The sequence below is a fragment of the Pungitius pungitius genome, chromosome 5 (assembly GCF_949316345.1).
Source record: "Pungitius pungitius chromosome 5, fPunPun2.1, whole genome shotgun sequence".
Taxonomy (NCBI): Eukaryota; Metazoa; Chordata; class Actinopteri; order Perciformes; family Gasterosteidae; genus Pungitius; species Pungitius pungitius.
Genome location: NC_084904.1, coordinates 18,485,336 through 18,506,292, shown reverse-complemented (window position 1 = coordinate 18,506,292; position 20,957 = coordinate 18,485,336). Strand labels below are relative to the sequence as shown.

Here is a 20,957-nt window from a genome sequence, read left to right as displayed (position 1 = left end):
TCCCTCTTTTAACCGTTAGGAACAAACAAATAAAGCCTTGTAGACCCATCCCCTCATCCAAACACAGTGTGTAAACATCATTTGTATTGGAATACAGTTTGACAGAGACATACAGTATAAGAGACGTTCTATAATGCATGTGTACGGGCAACTTAATGTCCCCCTGAATGATCTATGCGTCAGCAGACGAGTGAACATTGAGCTTTGGGAACGGAGGGAGAACACGCTGGTCCAGGTATCATAACATGGGATGGCGAGGCCCCGTGTTTTCCTTGGGCATCTTTGCAGGTGTGAATGGAGAGATCTCAGGGAGGGCGAGGAGTGAACGGCCCGTCACTTTGAGGCTTAGCCCAAACAAAAACCTAAATGAATCAGTATGTAGCGGGGAAGGAGACACAGGCGCTATCAGCACCGCGAAACCACCCTCCCTCGGAACAGCAGAGAAGGGGAGGCATCCCGTGTCAAAAGTTAATAAACTTATCAGTTTGGTTTTTAAACGCCTCTTTAATAATGAGGCTGTTTTTGCAAGGATAAAAGAGCATCTCTGACCCTAAAAGCAAGAGTAAGCGTTTTTAAGAGCTCAATCACAAATGACACTCCATATTTTACACCAATGCGCAAAGGTACACGTGATAAACATTTTGTGTTGATGTCACATGTAAGTCATTATATGTATTTTATATAAATGGAGATTGTAGCATTTGATAAGCTTCAGTCGAAGGCATGGCGCCTGGTTGAATGCTTTTTATTAAAGACTAACAGTTGCTGTCCCTCTTGTGCTTTGATTCGAATAAATATCTTTAAAAATAGTATGTTCAAATCACTGATTTGATCCGTCTGGTGTTTGACATTTTGAGAAACCCGTTTACATCACATAAAACAGGTTATAGTTTTGCCATAAGGGGCCATCTTCTTACACCACGCCGCTCAGAGACGCAGTATGAGTGGACGTCCAAGTACGCAAGTGAGCTCACGTTGCCGACACACCATCAGGAATCAGGAATCCACATTCCCACCTGCCCCCCCCTCCACTCTCTCCCCACACACACACACACACAGACAGCATACCACGCAAGCCATCGCTCGTCAGATCAGTGACCAACAAATAAACACAAGCAGGCATAACTGGGATGGCCAGAAGCACAGCCAGCAGATACGCAGTGCACGCAGAATGTGTGCGCTTGTGTGTGTGTGTGTGTGTGTGTGTTTGTGTGGGTCTGTGATTAATTCACAAGTGGCTCGTCCCAACGCACAGAGCTTTCAATGGCTAAACAGGAAAGACAGAATCCATCACGGAGGCATCGACAGCAGCCGGGGGGCGAAGGCTGCATGCAGTCCATCTGCATCACATGACAGGATCGTCTCTGCAGCTCAAACTGCGTGTGTGTGTGTGTGTGTGTGCATTCTCCCCGAGTGGAGGTTTGTGGATCGGCTGAAGCTGCAATCTGTGCCAGCAGTACACTCCGATCAGGCTCAGGCAGATCCCTATATAGTAAATCTTCAGCCTGATGTTTTGGCGGCGCAGTAGGAAGCCACGATGGCACTGGAAGCTACTTTGATTTATGTGATGTGACTCACACGGACAACAGCAGAGCAGACACCATCACAAGGAACTGTCAAGTGATACTGATCATGTCTTTCTGGAAGTGTAATAAAACTATTGGTGCAGATTCTTGTTAAGTTCATCATCTTCATAAATACCAGTTTGATTATTGTGAGGTTATGAATGTTAGACCAATTAACCATAGATCACGCAATCATGTTTTTACCTCCATAAAGGAAGATAAGCCTGGCCTAATTATTTTCAATAAAGCTGACCTAATGGAAACGTATCCCTCTAGTGAAATATGGTTCCTCATTTTCTTATCCTCATTATTATCGGTGAAATATTAAACCTGGCAGGACTCGTTCTGATCACTGTAGCTTTGGGTTGGCCTCATTAAAGGTGACTAAACACACACTGGTTCAGGCTTTGTTAAAGGTGCAACAACACATCCATGAATTATGTCCTAATTGTGTGTCAGACACGTCTTGTTTAGATCCAAACATCTGCAATGCAGACTGTACTGCCCCCTTGTTGTATGCCATCGTCAAACATCAGCTCAATATATTGCAGTTCTGTTTCCAGAGGAAATAAAACAGCTTCATATGTGACAACAAAACGATTGAGCATAGTAGCACATCCTTTTTGACTGTGGCCAACGCGCTTTAGTGTTCAGCCCGACGCTGTGGTTGGCTGCACCGGTCGGTATAGGCCAAACCTAGCCCCCCCCCCTCCTCCTAAACACCCACTTCTCCTCAGATATGAGTTCCCGTGGCAGCCATGTGTATTCAATCTAGACTGACCATGAGGGTATCCTGTTCTTATCAGCGGCCAGATAAGCTCATTTCACAGGCCCTCGCCTCTACTGGGCTACCAGCAGGACCCCACTCTGACAAGAGCTGTCCTCATCCAGCTCTGCTCAGGTCCTTTGGTTGAAATGGAGGTCAGGAAGGGAGGAATCTCCGCACGGAATCTTTGCACTATGGCTACAGTGCAACAACGTGTGATGTGTGTTCTTTGAAACAAAACTGGACAGCCTTGACGTTCCTGGTGGGGAGTGTAAAGACTCCGGAATCTGTCACCGTGCAGCATTGAGATTAAAATGTGTATTTGTCTCGACAGAAGAAAGCGGTGTCTGTAAACTGGCCAAAAGTGTTTCCGGCAAATAAAAGGGATACAACTCATCCCCCTCGTTCCCATGACTGTACTGGGCCTAAACCATTAGGATCAGTGTTTGGCCTCAGCTGGGTTCTTTGAGCTAATTGTCTTGAACTTGGGAGGGCCGAATGAGAGGGGGAGGGGGGTGGGGGGCACCAAAATGTAGTTTGACTCACCTTGGCTTACCAGTCTGAGGGCCCCCGTTTCTGCACAGAGCCTCGTGAGGACCCTCCCCAGCCGCCGCACCCATCCAGGCCCCTACGGGCACATCAGGCTGACAGCTGTTGAGCCAGGTACTGGCAGTACAACAGAGCCGTGGTAATTGGCCCCTATTCATCTCTCGGGGATAATCCTCAGCAGGGCTGAGTCTTTTCTGTTTCTAGAATCATTTTTTTTTGGGGGGGGGGTGGGGGGGGGGGGGATGTTTACACAAGTTATGTATCGGTTTCTCCTCCCGAGGCATATGGTCTGGCTGCGGGTCTGCAGGGCCAGCATGTGTTTTAACGTGCGTCTGTGCGGTTCTGCTCCTCCAGCGCGGTTGCTAGGGCTCAAGAAGCCCTGAAGTGACAAAGGGCCCCGTGAATGTCTGATTCACAGACGACTGTCAGCGCTCAATGGGCCGGATTAGGACGGAGCGTAGAGTCGAGCGCACCCTGACATGTTGACATGTTCTACTAAGTGCGCTTCAATGTGGACTTAGCCCGTTTGCTCCATTGTGGCGGGACAGGAGGGGGACACAATTGCTTAATGGGACTGGCTATTCTTCAGATGGCAGGTGAACTCCACTCCCCGCCGTCTGGGTTCTGGCACTGACACCGGCTTCATTTCGGAGGGGCCGGTGCGAGTGTCTGCCGTGGATCCTGAGGAGGTTCAGGGGTTTCAGAGAGCTCCGTCCTTAACCAAACAAACACAGTGGAATTTCTGCCATTGTTGGTGCAGAGGGTTGAGTGACAGGGCTGCATAGCAGAGCGGCCTGTCAGCAAAGACGACTCCGGGTCAAAGTGTGACCACCCCCTGGGACACTGCTCAATATAAGCCCGAGCCACGCAGCGTATGCCGACCTAAAGCTACTGTGATCCAAGATGCCCTTATTATACTACGACAAACGAATCCCCCCCCCCCCTGAACAATTTGAAATGTTTTTCTAGCTCAACATTTTGTTTTCCTGTTGACAGTTAGAAGAAAACAGATGATGTCCAACAGCAGAAGTCACTTCAGTGTCTTAATGCTAAGCTTAGCTAATCTGCCCCTGACTGTAGTTTAAAATCAACAGTAGGACTTTGGTCATTTCTTCTAATTCTTGCCATCAAAATAGAAAAAGCATATTTATCGACGTAAAATGCTCAGCTGTTCATACAGAATACACACACACACACACACACACACAAATACACAATACAAATGCTAGCGACCGTATTACTTTAATATTACATTCCAAAGTGTTAGTACTTTACATATAAATTATGTATGTGAAAGCTTTAATGGAAAATTACACTTCTCTATTTACAAGTGCGCAAGTTGGCGGCCAGTCGACATCAGGCCTGCACTCCCCAGTTTTAGGTTTTAGTGCAAGCCATCATTAGCTGGCCGACCTAAAAGTTGAACCCTGACCTCCCCCCCCCCCAACCTCCCCCTGTGGTGCACAGCTTAGGCGAACCGGTCAAAGCTTGGGCCTTGAGTGACTGCTCATCGACAATTAACATATATTCAAATTAGGCTGACATGTCATTACAAAAAAAACAACATTTTGTGTGTGTGTGTGAGAGCAGCCTTGCTGTGCGTGAGCTACGGAGCAGATGAGAAAACCCAGAGGGGAAGTGGAGGGTAAAAAAAAAAAAAAAAAGCAAACAGACATTACAGTTACACTGATGGCCTCAATAACTTCCCTCCCGTTGCCTTGGGCCCAGCCGAGGTCTCCGAAGTGGCTCGTTAGCACAGACTCAAGTACCCGGCACAGCGCTGACGCTCGGCGGTGTGGTTGGCGAGTTGGTTCCCCGACCGCCTCTCCTTGCCACCCTTACTTAAAGCCCCCCCCCCCCCCCTCCCTCCCTGAGCCAGGGGAGCATCGCGGCATGTGAGCCCTCTGTGCTCCGGGTGATAGAGTCAAGCTGTTCCTGCTGAGCGGAGGTCAGGGTCCTTCAGTCACCACCTCGGCCCTGAACAGAGCACACAGGAATCCCCCCCTTCCCTCCCTCTCCTCTGGCCCAGGTCCAAATAAACCTGGTACCTCTCTCTCTCTCTCTTTTTCCTCTCTCCATCTCCTGGCACAATGTCACTCCCCTCATCAAAATAATTAATCAGAACGGGCAGATTAGATTTCAAATGAAAAAAATAGACTTAAGTCCTCTTAGGTCCCCTGATTTGTAGAGCAACCTAGTATATCCTCCTCCTCCTCTTCTTCATCCTCTGCATAATAAACCCAAGATGGCAAGTTCAGTCAGTGGGTTCAACACTTTGAGCACTTCTGAGGGGCCTGTTGCTGCTTTATTGACATAAACAACTCTCCTTATCTTCAAGTGTGATGGCTCTTTAGGCCTAACCTGCCCTCAATGTAAATAAACAGATAAGCCTTATCGGTTTGGCCCCAATAAAGCCAGTCTGCATTCAAACGTCTCCCAAGAGCACATATCTTTTATAGGGATTAAATGTGCAACCTGAACGTATTCTCTATCCAATGACTGCTTTATCCCCTCTTCCATTCTTGGCTCAGAAATAACGGGTGAATCAAAGGGGCAATAGTGCCACCTTTGGGTGAAGCTGAATAGTAAAACTAAAGGAGCTCTGTTATTAACAGGTAGAGTTTCCCTGCTGCACGCAGGCAGCAAATTCGTTTCTAGTCCCACTCTGTTCTTTCGTGCATTTGGACGTAGAAGGACATGGAGTCGAAGGAAGGGGTCTGGGGGTCTGGGGGTCTGCTGGGGCCTAAACAAGCCGGAGATCCCTGGCCGGGTCTCGGCCGGCTGACTGACAAGCAGCCCACCGACTGTTTGTGTGTGTCCATGGGAAATGGAGCGGTGTTGCGGCGACGGCCCTGGGGCCATCCATCAGTGTCACTGGGTGGGATGGGGGGGGGGGGGGGGGGGGGTGGGAGGAGGGGTTTTGGGGGTGTGTGTGGTATGTGTCACTTCCAAGACTAATGGACAGGAAGTACAGCCAGAGAAACAACAATATTTGCAGAATATATATATATATATTCAGAAAAAAAGGGGTTTGGTCCCCAGTTCTCGTACGAGCTCAACGAAAGCCTGAGCTCAGGCCTTACCTCTGATTAATGAGCACACGACTCTCACTAACCTGATCCTCAAACCTTGTGCTTTCTACAGGATGCCCTCACAGCGTGCACGTGCATTGATGTGCTCATAGCTGTGGCTATCGCATGAGGTGTAAGTGACACTAGGCGGGGCAGCCGGTTATGTCCTTCATGACTGACCCTGTGTAGAGACCCCGTTCCCAGAGAGAGGAGTGTGAAGCCGAGAACCCTTTGGGGGGCCATGTTAAAAAAGGAGATGGAGAAGGAGAGCGAGAGAGAGAGAGAGACAGGCCAACTCATTTCTACTTCCACGGAGGGACCCCGTCGGCTCACTGGCGTTCAGAGGCCGAGGTGATTAACCTCAACAGCCGGTCACCGTGGCGTCCAAGCCGGAGCGCTTGGTGATGTTGACCTTGACCAGCTCCTCGGCACAGGTTGGGTGGATGCCCACCGTCTGCAGCAGGTGGGAATATGTTGCTCCACACCTGAGACACAAACACACTGCGAGGTCATTCACACGGCTTCAACTCACGTTGACATTTTCTTTGGGTCACTAATTAGTCCAGGTAAGCTTTTCATTGTTTAATAAATAAAAATGGAGTGTGAGCCAGAACATCTAGATCGTTCTTGTGGGAGTGATGCGTTTTGAGATCACAGAGTACGTATTACAAGGCGCAGGCTTTGTTTCCTGCATGCCGTTAACATCCTGTCATACGGCAATATAAAAAATGAGTTAAAAGTAAAACTTTGAATAATACTAATACTTCAAATGTATTGTTCACTGGATGCATGAGAGTGGAGAATTATCCGAACAAACAATAACCGTTTCAAACGCATCTTTAATCAAATACAGGATTTTTTTAAAACTTACTGGAAGCCCATGGCAAAGCCCTGTGTGACTTCTCCAGCGTTTGGACCGGTGAAGTGCAGACCCAGGATCTTCTGCTCTCCGCCCCGCGCACATACCACCTACGGACCACAGTGGATTCCAAAGATAAACATACAGGCAGCCGGTGGAAGCGGGGTTACATCGCATCACCAGCTTTATCGTCCTTTTATTGCTAAAAACTGTTATTTAAGATTAGAAAAAAACACAGGTTTTATTCGTTATTTTCCAGGCAAGAAAGAAGTAATGGTCACATAAAATGTACACATAAAAAATACATCCCCCATGATGTTGTAAAATTGTACAATATGTAGAACACATCCTAAAAATTCCCACAGTTTGGTCTGCAGTTTGAACCTACCTTTAAGTAACACTGGCTGGCATCGCGCTCCGCGACGATGAATTCCAGAGGCTTGTAGAAAGCATGGTAGACCTGAACGGAAATAAAAATCACTTCTCTTGACAGATGACATATAATTCTGGTCCTCAAGTCCAAGCACATATTTACAAGGATGACAAAACAAGCTGTTGTGGTAAACATCCCTGATGAATCGGGACAAATTTACGATGCGATAATTTGCTTTTTGCATTACGAGTTTTCTGAAATGTTAAATGCTAAAATACGCAAATGAGGTCTAAAATGTGTCTTTCATTTTCATTTTTAATCTCTAGCTCAAGGGTTCTTCTTCTATCTACCCGGTGGCCCGGCCTTAGGAGCAACAACTCAAAACAACGCCACGTGAAATCTCAACAAAGGCAGCGAGGCCCCCGCTCCGCTCTCGCCGAAGGTCCGCGCGGCGCGGCGTGTTCTGCGGGCCAACGTGCCGACACAAGTTGCGAGGGCCACGCAGCTGTCGGGTGCTTTCGGCTCCGGCTCCTCCTCAGATCTAAGCGGGCCTGTCATCACCTCGTACACGCCTCAATCAGACCTCCTGCTCGCCTGTCAGTCACAGCGAGCAGTCCCAGCTCGTCGCGCTAAACTGTTCGGCGGCGGCGGCGCCCCCCCCCCCCCCGCGCAGGTGTTGGCCGGCATCTGGCACGCCGCTCGCGTAGAAATACACAGCGGCTCGCTGTTTGCACTGTACGTGCGTGTCAATGTTTGTTCAGCAGTACTTTTTTTCTGCAGTTTGACGGCACCAACAAAGCCACAAACACGGCCTTTTGTGGCTGGCTTTGTGCACGCGAGGCATGTCATTTCTGGGTAAATTAACTAAACACATACAACAACACGGTCACAACTGGAGAGCAATAACAGTTACAGGTATAGTTGTACTGTTATATTTGAAAGAGTGTGCAAATTCTCACAATAGACACAGGATCATATATATATATATACGTATACAAAAAATATGATGTAAAGTTTAATTTGATCCCCATGCTGCTTACTTCATCCTGTTAGCGGAATAATATGACAAAATGTTATGTTTGTGTTACGAGATATCCTCCCTCGGATGTATTTTTGGCTTCCTGGTGCGTAGTTAATACACTATCAACATACTCATACCACAATATTTTTTATATACTGTAGAGGTCAAAGTTTAATTAGTACTTATATTGCATTTTAACTTAAAATTTGGACATCATATGGAGGGTTTGATTAAAAACACAAACACATTCACTCGGAAAAAGCCGCTGGGGGGAATATAGTGAAATGTCAACCATACCTCTATGCCGTCTTTCCCATGCCTCTTCTCAGCGTCCTCCTCAGACAGACCCACGCAGGCGTACTCAAGGGGGGTGAACACAGTGGTGGGCACCTGACACACACACACACGCAAGCAAAGAGACACACACACACACACACAGCACCTCAAGCTTAAGTTGAAACAACTGCACAATCTGTCTATTAGTTGTTTCACAGTTGTGTTTATGAGTCTCAAACCACAAAACCCATTAAACGGATGGAAATGACCAGCATCTGTGTGTGCGTGTCTTACGTTGTCGTAGTTCATGATTTCATTGCTGAACCCGGCCAATCTACGGGCGAGCAGCTTTCCCGCTTTAATGGCTGTTGGGGTCAACTCAGGACGACCCTAAAACAAGACACAATTGAAATTACTTTAATATATGTTGATTTCAAAGACGTTCACTCTAGAAGTTCATTCTGCCTGATAAAACTGTGTTTACTATGAGAAACAGGGCTGATGTTTAAAAACATGTGACCACCTTTTTATATTTCCAACAGTTTTGACAACACTGTACGGAAATCGTGTAAAGACGGACCGTGAGTCAGTGACTTAAATATCTAGGATGTGCAAAACATGTAAATAGTCTAAAAAAACGGCAAAAAAAAAACCCTTTGCCTTTGTTGTTCTGAAAGTCTGCCAAAGTAGACACGTCTTTGACACACAGTAGGAAACGGTTGGGCTGCGGGGCAATTCTAAAGGTCTGACTAAAACGTGTGAAATTACCACTGCACATCCTGTTGTCCAAAACAATTCCTGCACCTCTGCATGCACGTGGTGTGCGCTCCGACACATGCTGCTTCCAGCAACTGACATGCGTCATCGTATTGCAATGTTTGGCACTCAGAGAGAAAAGAAAAAAAAAAAAAAAAAAAAAACAACAAAGCACCGAAACAAATTGGGATATCAATCCTCCGGCTTTTACATTTCTTTTTTTTTTTTAAATCAACGTTGCTGTTTAAAAGTTGACAGACATTGGTGTGAATAACTACTCATCAAAGCAAACTGTCAATCACAGACAGTAAGCCTGGGAGGCAGGAAGGAAGCACACAGCTGGTCGTGGGGAAGAAAAAAAAAACAACACTGCAGGTGCAACTAGTATTGACATGGCTGGTTCAGCCTTAAAAACACACAGTGGCAATGCCAATGATTACATGAAGGCTTCACTTAATAACCAGTCTTCTGCAAAGTACTTGTTGGAGTGTAAAATGCCTTTAAAAAAAAAACTTCAAAAGAATGGTTATGGCTGCGTTCGATAACAAGGGTTGTTTCTGTTATCAAATGTGTTCAAGTCAGTTTGTGGCATAGGAAACTTTGACTCTCTTCTACATATTGAGCAAGGTCAGAAAAGAAGAGAATAAAGGATTTTCTTATTTTCCTTAGCGTAACAGGCCGTGGGGTCTGTTGACAGCGCCTTACCTCACCGATGTCACCAAAAGCGTAGATGTTTGGCACCGAGGTGGATTCGTCGGAGCCCAGAAGGATTTTCCCCGTCTCCTTTTTGAGGCGCACGCCGAGCTGCTCCAGGCCCAGGGCTTTGGTTTCAGGGGCTCTGCCTGAAGTGCGACAGAATGAAACCACACGGGGGGAAAAGAAAAAAAAAAAAAAAAAAAAGTCACCACTCGGGAGACAACAGAGGAGAAGAAGTTTACTGCTGAAGGGGGTTTTGTGTCCGATTCAAATCCTGCAGCGACTCTACTTTCAGGAGTTGCCGAGCAGCAACGAGTCATCACGCTTGAGCGGATGGATGCATGAAGAGAAAAAAAACTGAAAAGAACAAATTTCCAAATGCTGAAATTTTCAGATGAATTCGGCTTATAAACTATGTGTTCCGTTTTCAGAAGAACAACTAAGACTACATGCATGCAACCAGCTCTGTGAATAAAACAACAGTGCAGCCTCTAGAGACCTTGGATGTGCACTAATAATGGTTGTTTGAGATATTTCAGTCCAAACCAAAGTGGTGGGGTGACATTGCCATTCCTAAAGTCAAAAAAATATACATATTGTGAGGACTTGGTGCGTTTCTTCAGGGTAAATTAAATAGCTTTGGATTTTAGCTTCCCATCTTAAAAAAACAGAACCATCGCTGGCCTCAAAATACAATTGGTTAAGACAAAATGATCAAATCAGTAAAACAACAGCAACATCTGGCCAGCTGAGAGTGAGAGAGAGAGGGAGAGAGAGGAAACTGATGAGCAGCTGGGAATCAGGATCCCAAGCCCCCCCCCCCCCCCCCGGGACACCCAAAGGTGTGATTTCTGACACTTCCTGGGGGACGGCTGACTAATGCTGTCGACATAGAGTCTCTATGGTGACGGGGCATGGAGGACAACTCCCCCCCCCCCCCCCCTCTCCCCCCCCTCCCCCCCCCTCTCCCCTTCCCGCCTCTCCATTGCTCCACGCAACCTGCCCGGGTAGCATAATAAACAGCCGGCCCTGAGCTGCCCATGTAGATGCTATCGGACAGCAAGAATAACAAACCCCCGAGACCCTTTTTCCTGGCTGGAGCCGAAGAACAACGACCTCCCCCCCCTCTTCTCAGACCGGGGGGGCTCCATGGACCTGTCTAGTGCTCCACAGCATGGGAGGTTTAAAGCGATGGGGAGAACAGAGGAGGAAGAGAGGGGAAGTTAGCCAATTCCCTGCAGCAAGACCTCATTCTCTCATTGGCCTAATTTCAAGGACATTTTTGTGGAATTCAGCTTCATTTCTGCTTTAAATTAAAAAGAAATATCTGTACTTCTGTTTTTTTTCCTTTTTCTTTCAACTCTGCATTTTTTTAAAAGCAAGAAGTAACAATATTCCCATAAATTAAAAAGAGTGGTAGGTCTAAATATTTGCATCCCTCTGAAGTTTGATGTATTTATAACAAATGCCAGCCCATGAACAACGGTTTGAGGCTTAATCTCCCCAACCAGCCGCAAAAATCAATTATGTGTTATTTTCTGCTTTGAAAATATAAATGTCTGTATCAGTTACTACCAAAATATCAAGTATTGGCCTAAAAAGAAAACCCCATGGGTCCAATCTGACTGGTAACTATAGACTCTATTTACATATCTGGCCTTCCTGTCTGCCGCTCCAGTCGCTGATGTACTGTAGCAATGACCACGACTCCATTGTACGGCGAGGACACAACAACAGTGGGCCGGCTGATAAGGGACACACACGCACACACACACACTGTGGTACTGCATATAAGCTGGTCGGACTCTGAACAAAGCCTGTTGTGACATCAGGAGGAAGCCTCCAGACGGCTAAGCTAATTAGCCACAACAACCCGCCACAAGTTGAAATGAGAGCTGGACGCTTATCTGATCAATCAAATGAACAAAGACAAAAGGGAGAGCAAAGTGAGGGGGGGGGGGGGTGTTTTTTTTTCTTCAGAGAATAGATCGTACAGGATGCCAAAAATTGATTGTGTGTGCCACTTCAGGCTAAAAAGATTTTAAGATTGTTGATAAAGAGCAAGCAATCTTTGGAAAAAATGTGTAAAAGTCAGGAAGCGCATTGCGTTTGTTGTGTCGACAGTGTGGTGCAACAGTTGCTATACGTGTAACTGAAACATCAACCTACAGCAGACATCATCACTTCTAAATTGGTTTAGATTAACAAGCTGTGTGTTGTGTCTCAATGTACTCAGTTTCTCAAAGAAGACATTTCTGTCCTTGATTTGTTACCCTTTTCACACGGTTTGAAGCTCAGTAGGAAACTGGTGATATCAAATATCATTCAGTCCACCAATCAGAAAGAAGCTACATTTGAATCAAAATGTGACGACAACTACGGGATGTTCGTTTGTGTTGTCAGCACAGTTGATCTAATCGGATCACATCGAACTGCATTACAGCTTATAAAGCTTTTTGCCTGCTAACCTCACAACAAATTCCTAAATCAATCCACATAAAAAAAACGGAATGATTGTTGCTTAATGGTTTACATACTACTGCCCGGTCAGCATTTGGCCGTATGCTGCGAAACCAGAGCCCCGCAATAGAATCTCAATAATAGGAAAAATATAAAACCCTATTCTCTACTGGATTTTCAAATATATTTCCCAATTGCACTGCAACGCAGCGTTTGCAATAATACAGACAGGGAGAGATACATTTCGGCAACCCATAAAAACAGAGACGGTCAAAAGTCCTTCAAAAAGGAACTAGGAAATGTTTTCGAATGACATCCTTCGGTACTGTAGCGCTCAGAGAGGGGGGGGGGGGGGGGGGGGGGACACTAATGTGCCCGTCGTCAACATGTCGACAGGAAAGGTGGAAATGTTCTGTTTCCTGCCGCGTCTCTGCCGCCACCACACCTGGACAGGGGAGCGGCCGCGAGGGCCAGGAAGGAGCAGGGGGGGAAAGGTGGAGGGAGGCGGGGCCGCGGAGGAGGATGTGGCACACAGTGGTGATACTGTCCCGTCTCCCCCCCCCCTCCCCCCCGGTCCCCTCTGGCCTTTAATAACTCCACGGAGACCTGCAACCCGGCCCGGCCCCTGGTGTAAGGTCACAGCAGAGGGAAGTGGCCTTGTACTCATAACTCCTGCGTGCACACATCAAAGAGCAGAGGGGCCCCCGCTGCAACTGGTTCTCAGTGAACTGTATGGGAACAGCCCGGGTCCACCCAAGGTTTGACACAACAACACTGATGCCGGCGCTAGTATACCGGGCAAAGAGAGGGATGTCGTTGAGTTGGGTTAAAGATGGTCTCCAGACCTTTGACTTGTTTGACTGTAACGGATTACGCGACGCAGTTTTAGTGTTATGCCGATGAACAAATGGCGCTAATGAACGATGAAAGCTGATGAAATGAGTACGAAATACAAAGTCTTTTGGAATTTGAAATAAATGCCACGTCCCAAAATGTCCTGCGCTTTACTTTAGTCTTTGTGAGAACGTTAATAAATATATATATATATTATACATTATACATATATCACTCACCAGCAGTCTATTGCTGGGACGATGTGGGAATTGAGGCCCAGGGACGGAAGAACAAACGTCATCTCAGCTGCGGGGTCACGCACATCCTCGTCGCTGTCACACGCATGAGGGGACCCGCTCACAAAGCAACACTGGAAAAGTTTATGAAAAGCATTTGCACAGGCTCTTCCCCCCCCCCCCCCCCCTCCCTCCCCTTCACATCTCCAGTTGTGGCTCATGCTGCTGGTGTGCAGCGGGAGAAGTGAAAAAAAAAAGGTACAGCGCAGCGTGGATAGATGGGCACGCCGACGTGCGCAGGCCCACGCGGGCGGGGGGCGGCAGTGACAGATGCGCGGTCGGTTTCCGCAGGGGGGGGGCTGGCACGGGCAGGAAGGCCCGGAGGTGGGAGAACAAAGAGGGGAACGCGGTGACCCTGTGCCGGGGTGAATCCTGCCTGGTCCTACCTCTCTCTCCAGCCAGCGGTGGGTGATTAACACTTACGCGCCCCCCCCCCCCCCCCCCCCCCTGGCCAATTCCCATCACTCGGGCTTTATTACTTTGTTTGCGGTCTTGATCCATGTGCTATCTGCTGACACGGCTCTTTATCGGAGGATGACCATTCAATTGTTTGGTAGCAGGGAGGATCCCTGACAAGCTTGCAAAGTTAGTGTCCTGATTCTAAAAGACTTAAAAAACTTGTTTCATAATTTGAAGAACTACCGGATTTAGGCCCAAGCATCAGTTTTATTTATTTGGTCTATTGGGGAAAAGTCTTATTCAAGTTTTAAATGTTCAATTGGACATCATCACATGTATTCAAGCTTGTTGGCTTCACTCACCAACTGCCCACAACACCGAGTCGTAAGTGTCCTTGTGTTGGTCCCCTGTGCGGGTGTCGGTCCAGGTCACCTGCAGGGCTCCTGAGGAAAGTTTGTCCACACTCTTTGGGACACTCTTCCATAAGAACTTTGTCCCATATGCCTCCATGTGGTCTGTGATTAGACCCGCCATTTGCTGCATGAATCAAAAGAGAACACCCACACACAGATCTGACATAAAAAGATGATACATATATATATGATGATACATATATATATATATATATATAATATATAATGCAGAATATTCAAACTGTTGTAATAGGAGCAATACCTGATCAAACCCCCGGAGGGCGATGCTGCGGACCATCACTGTGGCGTCCAAGCCGATGCCGGTGAGGAAGCCTGCACACTCCAGAGCCACATCTGAGCAACAACGGGTTGAGGATAACACGATTCCCACGTACAGTAGCACCTGATGTGTAGCCATAACTACAAGCTGCACACTCTTTATCAACAAAAGAAAGTGGCTTAAAAATTAGAAGTCTTGTCATGCGGTAGAATGTTGGCAAGACAACTTGTGGAAAAAGGCACGCTGTTTGTCTTGTATTTGCAAACAAAGGATACAGCTGGCTCCAACCACAAGGCTGCAAAACACAAATTAGGAGATGCTGTTAGCCAAATAGATAATGCAATTATACAATTACAAAACTTCAAGACTTCAGAAGGAGGTGAAGTTAAAAACTGGGCCATTTAAAGCTACGTGCTGTGAGTGTGCGTTTGGTGTGTGTGTGTGTGTGTGTATGTGGTTCAGGGGAATCCCACTTCTCATCCACCCCAGCGAACTGCAGCGTCGAGGAGGGCTAATTGCCAGCGTTACGGCTAATCCCTGCACACGCAGCGTGCCGTGTGCAGGGCTCAAGTCCACACGCCAGCCAGCCGAGTGATGGCCGTCACGTACAGGCCCTCCTCCCCTCAGGTCGGCTCCATGTGACAGCACGGGCCGCCCGAGGCACATCCTGCCCCTGTCCATGCTAACACAAAGCACTAAAAGCCCCGCTGCCCTTGTTCTCTGTGTCGGTGTGATGCACAGCTGCACTTGGTGCGTGTTGTGAAACGGCTTAGAGAAGATTAAGGAAAGAGCTTCAGCTAGATTCCAAACTTTCATCACTGAGAAAACGCCTCATTTTCGTGTGCGTCCTCATTGTACGTCGGTCTGATTTACACGCCATTTTGCAGATATTCCCCAAAAAGGTGATGTCTGCACATCAAATCATATGACCTACTCTCCTAGCCTGTGATTTTTTTTGTATCCTGGATGATTCTTTTGGTGTGTATCTATTTTGTTTCACATGCTCCTGCAAAATAATATTGTAAAAAAGTACATTACAACGCATACACTGTTCACCAGAATGAGTCTTGCTGTAACATTCTCATGTTATTGGCTACACAACAATGTTGCATCATCAATCCATTTTTTGTTCCAAGCTTAAATATTTTGTCCGTTTTCATTTAAAAAGTGAAACGCAAGATCAAAAGGAAGTATCCCAGCCGGGAAAACTACCGCTGTCTAATTAAAAAAGGGAGTTCTTGCCAATGGGAGGAAAAGCAGGGACCGGAGAAGGAATGTCTGTTGACCGTCTGGTGACAGCCGGTTGACCTTGGGTTGTCTTTCTAAAGCCCCATCACCGATAAAACTAGATTCAGATGCTTTCCCTGTGTATCCGAGTATCAATGTGGGGTTTTGTTGCAACGGCTTGGTGTCGGTCCAACTTGTATAATGTTACTTGAGAGTGCATGGCGGCATTCCAGTTTACTCACAGTCCCATGATTGGGCTTCACGTTTGAACAAAGTTGCTGTTGTGGTTTCTACACACACACAAGTACATACATACATACATGTATATACAAGTGATGCTGCAGCCATTCACTGCTGAAAGATGTTCCCGGGATGTGTGGTTCTTGTCCGCCACAACACAATAAAAAAATATATACATATATGTGCTTCATGTTGTCTCCCTGGCACAGCATCACAGTCCTTCTGGTACGCGCTCCTTGCATTTCCGTGATAGCGCGATGGTGGCGGCCAGCTCTGGGCTTCGGACCCCGGGGGCCAGACCTGTCGTTCAAGCTGTGTTTGTGTTCCGAGACCCATTAAGACACCCATCACTCTGCTGGACCCCCTCCAACAACCAGCCCTGCCGGCAGAGAAGGCCTCTTCGCCACCACCTGCACCGGCTGACGGCTCGGCGGCACGACAACAACATGTGGTTTCCTCTCACAGCGGAAGCCAACCTGGTGCAGCCTGCGGGGAGGCAGAGGACTCCACTAACCACCACGCTCCTACATCAAAAGGGCTTCCTGGGCTCAAGTGGATAATTCTGCATTATATACAGTGGCGTTTTGTTGAATGGGGGACGGTTACATTGGATAATTGTTTTAAGGAATGGCTTCAAAGCATGCTGTTCATTTGTTTTCTATAAATGATTTTGCATTGCCACCAAGTGGTCAGAAAGTCGAACAGCATACATATTACGAGACACATTTTAGCATCAACACATTAGAATGAACTGATGTTCTTATCAATAAAAAGTTAATGACTTAAAACACAACCACGGATCGTAAGAATAAAGCAGTCAGAGACGGCATGAAGAGACAAATAAAAACTGCCCTGGGAGCAGGACGCCTGGAAACATATGGATCTTACATATCCGAATAATTATCTCCGCTCATCTGTCACCGCGAAGCAAACAACAACCACAGCCCAGGTATCCCACAGCCGCTAGTCGCCGCCTGCAACGTTGTGCCAAGAGGAAGCATCAGGGAAGGACCAATTAGCCGGGCGATGACAGGGGCTAAATGGTTGGATTAAAGGGCTTGTTCTGTAAAAGGTCAGGATACACGCCGCTAATCGGAATCACGAGGCGAGGACAGGCTGACAGGAAGGGGAGGAAAAACAAACTCCACGTCACCGACGAATGATCGCAGTGCGTGACCGTGGGACGTGTCGTGTCAGCGCGGCAGGGTTCGAGCAAGGCCGCAGCAGCAGCGCCGCAGAGGTTGGAGGTTCCGTTTCCCGCGGAGCGCGTCGTGTACCGACAACGACACGCGCGTTGCAGTGCATGCATTCTGTGGTCTGAATGGAGACTGCATGCAGGTTGTTTTCTCAGATGTAGAGAGCACACAGACTGGGTGATAGCTTACGGATGACGTGAGTTAATGTACAATGTGTGTCGGTAGGTGGAGGGCGTCCTCACGTTTTCCCAGGCGACTGCTTGAGCCAGAAGATGTCGTCGCTGGTGATGCCGTGCTCCATTGCTCCTGGGATCTTTAAGGAGGTGAGAAGAAGTATCAAACCATCCACCTACTATAAACAAAACAATTATAATAGCGCATTGTGTACGAACAACATTTCACAGGGTTTGGCTCTGGAAACCAGTGAACCGAACCCCACGTGGTCCTGGTGGGGGGGGGGGGGGGGGGGGGGCATTACGAACCTCCGAGGGGTAATTTGGCCGGCCGCCTGTGGCGATCACAATGTTCTTGGCTGTCAGGATCATCTGTACGAGAGAAAGGGAAGAAATGGGAAGTCATATATTTTGTTCATATCTTGAGTTATAATGGAAACGCTTTGTGACCAGCGAAACAAGTAACAGCTATCCAGGGGTTGAATCTAGATTTTACACCTCAGTTTATTGGCTTAATAAGCAGCAGAAAGAAACATAGTACTTATTTTTTAATGAAGTAATAAGATCAGTGACAAGAGGTAAGTGAGAAACTCCATTTGATTTCTCCATATTCTCTTCACACAAGGCCCATATATTATGTGACATTACCTACGTCTTTCTTTCTGCTAGCCGTTAGTTTTATTTAGAAGATAAAGTGGTGGTGACTGCAGCCTCTTGTGAACAAAATGAGAATTACAAGAGACATTTCCAAGAACAATTGTGGCGTAAACTTTATTTTAACTTGTTCTTAAAAAACACAGGAAAATCGCCAGATCTTTTTCTTACTCACCTCCCAGGGCTTCTGTAAATATCAAACAATGCACATAAAAAAGGAACATTTTTGTACCTACATTTTTGATCATGGTCTACACATTATCCGTTTGGAACAGACGGAGTAAATAGATAAATAAATAAATCTCTAAATAAATAAATTGACGACCCACCTCTTTCCCCGCTTTAGTTAATCCTTTGACAGTGTGTTTGTCCACCAGACTTCCTTTGACATTCAGATACTTCACCTTCCTGCAAAACACAGAATCAAATACAGTAACTGTTGTAGATTAGCTCAAAATCCCCCACCACCACTTCTCTCACGTATTTCATTCCCGATATAATGTATGCCGTCAGTTATTTTTAGTTGTCTGAAAGGTAATTAACTCAAGAGAACATAAACATTACTTTGTTAACTTACGAAGAGGTCAGGCGGCATCATATAACAATTGTTACTGCTTATGTTGTGCATGTGTTAGTACACTGTCTTAGCAAAAAGAGGACAGGGGATGCAAATATTGCTATACTTTAGGAGCAGAGAGGTGGATTATGATGCAGAGGTGGTTTTAGAAGTTTCTATGGCCATTTCCCCCCCCCCCCACACCTTTTGAATCCATTCTAGCATCAACAATTCAGCTTTAGTTCTTCTTAAAAAAGCATTTTAATTTAAAGGTATCACCCACAATAGAACTTTGCAGGGAAAGTATAACATATTAACTATTAACTAATTAAAAATGGGACATGAGCTCATTTATTGTTACATTTGTAATGAATACATGTATATAATTACTGTTTTGTATTGTTGTTAGCAACGCTCTCTGCGGTTCTCTCTATATATATGGATATTGTTTATTAAAAGTAAAAGAAGACCTATTAGGAGCATTACTAATCATGGGAGTTCAAGCTAATGGTCTCACCGGAATAAAAACATTGTGGGTTAACACCTGTTTGCCCTGGAGCCAGTCACTCAATCAACATGCACTGGCTGACTTATCCTCCTTCATCCGTGTGCCAACAGAACATAGCTCACGCCACACAGTCATCAAAAATAAGAGAAGAAAAGAAAAACACACAAATAATGAATGAGTGAGCGAGGAGACTGTGTCACTTACTTGTCCTGGAGCTGAACTCTGTGACCCCAGTTCAGAGACCTGACGTGGTTTTGAATGGCCTCCGCCATGGTGGCCCTGCCAAACACATTCGAGGTTACGCTATAAGCTAACCCGAAAAGATGCTACATTCTGTGCCTGTGGTCACGTGTAGTTACCTTGGGTTGGTTAAAAAAAATAATGGTAATCTTTACAGGTCTGGCCTGTGAGCAGACTGCCATTCACCTAAGGAATGTCTGTCCTACTGCAGTGACGTCACTAGATGGCGCCGTTTAGCTACTCGTGAATATTTTGCAATCCATCCGATCGATCGGGGTAACCTTCCCCGTAAATTCATGAAAATAAACTGGTGATTGACCTACCAGTCGTGACAGACGGGATCTGAGATCTGCCATCCGTACTTCCTGGCATCTTTGACGGCGGTGCCGAGGAGAGCAGCCTGGTGCATGAGCTTCTTGGGAATGCAGCCCACATTTACACATGTACCACCAAGACCCCACTTGGTACCTGTTTGGAAGAAAAAAAACATAAAGAGTAACTTAACAATACTGTCTTTTGATATGATGATCTCATCTTAAAGAAAAAATACGTCACCCTTAACAGATGGCTCCACATAATCCAGGACAGCCACTTTCTGTCCCAACTGTGCTGCTGTAAATACAAGTATGTTGCTAAAAATGTATTTTTCAAGTTATTAATATTACAAATCTGCGTGCAAAGCATTGATACTCAAAAAAATCACCTTCTTTTGAACAAGCTAGGCCTCCCGAACCGCCACCGATAACCACCAGGTCGTAGTCGTAGATCCCTGCAGGAGCACATCGGAGGAGGAATAATAATTAACGTTAAATGTAGGTGTGCATTCACGACAGGGCCGTGCCACCCTCCTCCGGCTGACCTGCGAGCTCTAAGGTGGTGCAAAAGTTTTAATGTAGTCGACTTGTTAAGAGTCGAGATGGGTCGAGGACACCAGGTGATGATAGTTAACAGTAAGTTAACAGGAATTCAAATAACCAGCCGATTCTCACGGAGGTTAAACTAACGTTATCTCTGAGTTACGTCAGCTCTGCAGGTTTGTAACCTAGTTGTGTGACGACAGGGACTAATATAATTATTAACACCCGCACAATTCGTTTCCACCATATCTACACAACATATATTTTTGAACAAAACATTGTTACCGGTCAGGTTTCTTGTCAAAACATGCAAACAGTTAGTGCTTTTCCACCGGTGTCTGCCCCTGCAGAGGGCAGCCATGTTGTTGTTATGAAAGGACCCCGGGCCGGGTTGGTGCTAGCTAGCATATTGCCTGATAAGAAATGGGTCAATGAGAGAATTCAACTTAAATCTATTAGAACTGTTATTCTGTAAAATATTAACGGTGAACACTTTGATTATGTTAGATAAAAAAGTTTGGATCTCATTCAATTGAATTTAATTATTTCGAGGTGTTATGCAATTTACTCATGTGAGCTTACATAATTAAAGTGCAGTCTTTAATGACCTTTTCAGCACATTTGAATAATTTATAGGATATGTACAAAGGATAATGTTGGCCAAAATACATTTATAAGATCATTGGTTTCTC

General features: G+C 46.3%; 1 protein-coding gene across 1 annotated transcript; it reads right to left on the bottom strand.

Moving 5' to 3' along the window:
- Positions 1–4,099: 4,099 nt before the first annotated feature.
- On the bottom strand, positions 4,100–20,643 carry txnrd2.2 (thioredoxin reductase 2, tandem duplicate 2). The gene is made up of 17 exons (XM_037483194.2): positions 20,551–20,643; positions 20,112–20,177; positions 19,964–20,020; positions 19,732–19,876; positions 19,373–19,447; positions 18,434–18,512; positions 17,760–17,822; positions 17,520–17,590; positions 14,890–14,909; positions 14,597–14,688; positions 14,284–14,458; positions 9,942–10,078; positions 8,775–8,870; positions 8,502–8,594; positions 7,199–7,270; positions 6,823–6,920; positions 4,100–6,436 (listed from the first exon to the last, which is right to left on the bottom strand). Exons 1-17 carry the CDS (start codon positions 20,624–20,626, stop codon positions 6,313–6,315), a joined length of 1,539 nt encoding a protein of 512 aa, XP_037339091.2. The 5' UTR covers positions 20,627–20,643; the 3' UTR covers positions 4,100–6,312.
- Between the last annotated feature and the right edge of the window lie 314 nt (positions 20,644–20,957).

Excerpts from the sequence above, each read along its gene's own strand:
- txnrd2.2 (XM_037483194.2), bottom strand. The coding sequence starts at position 20,626 with ATGGCTGCCCTCTGCAGGGGCAGACACCGGTGGAAAAGCACTAACTGT. Across the intron at positions 19,448-19,731 it reads GATCCCGTCTGTCACGACTG|GGCCACCATGGCGGAGGCCA; the intron begins GTAGGTCAATCA and ends TGTGTTTGGCAG. Across the intron at positions 14,689-14,889 it reads CCTTGTGGTTGGAGCCAGCT|ATGTGGCTCTGGAGTGTGCA; the intron begins GTATCCTTTGTT and ends GTTGTTGCTCAG.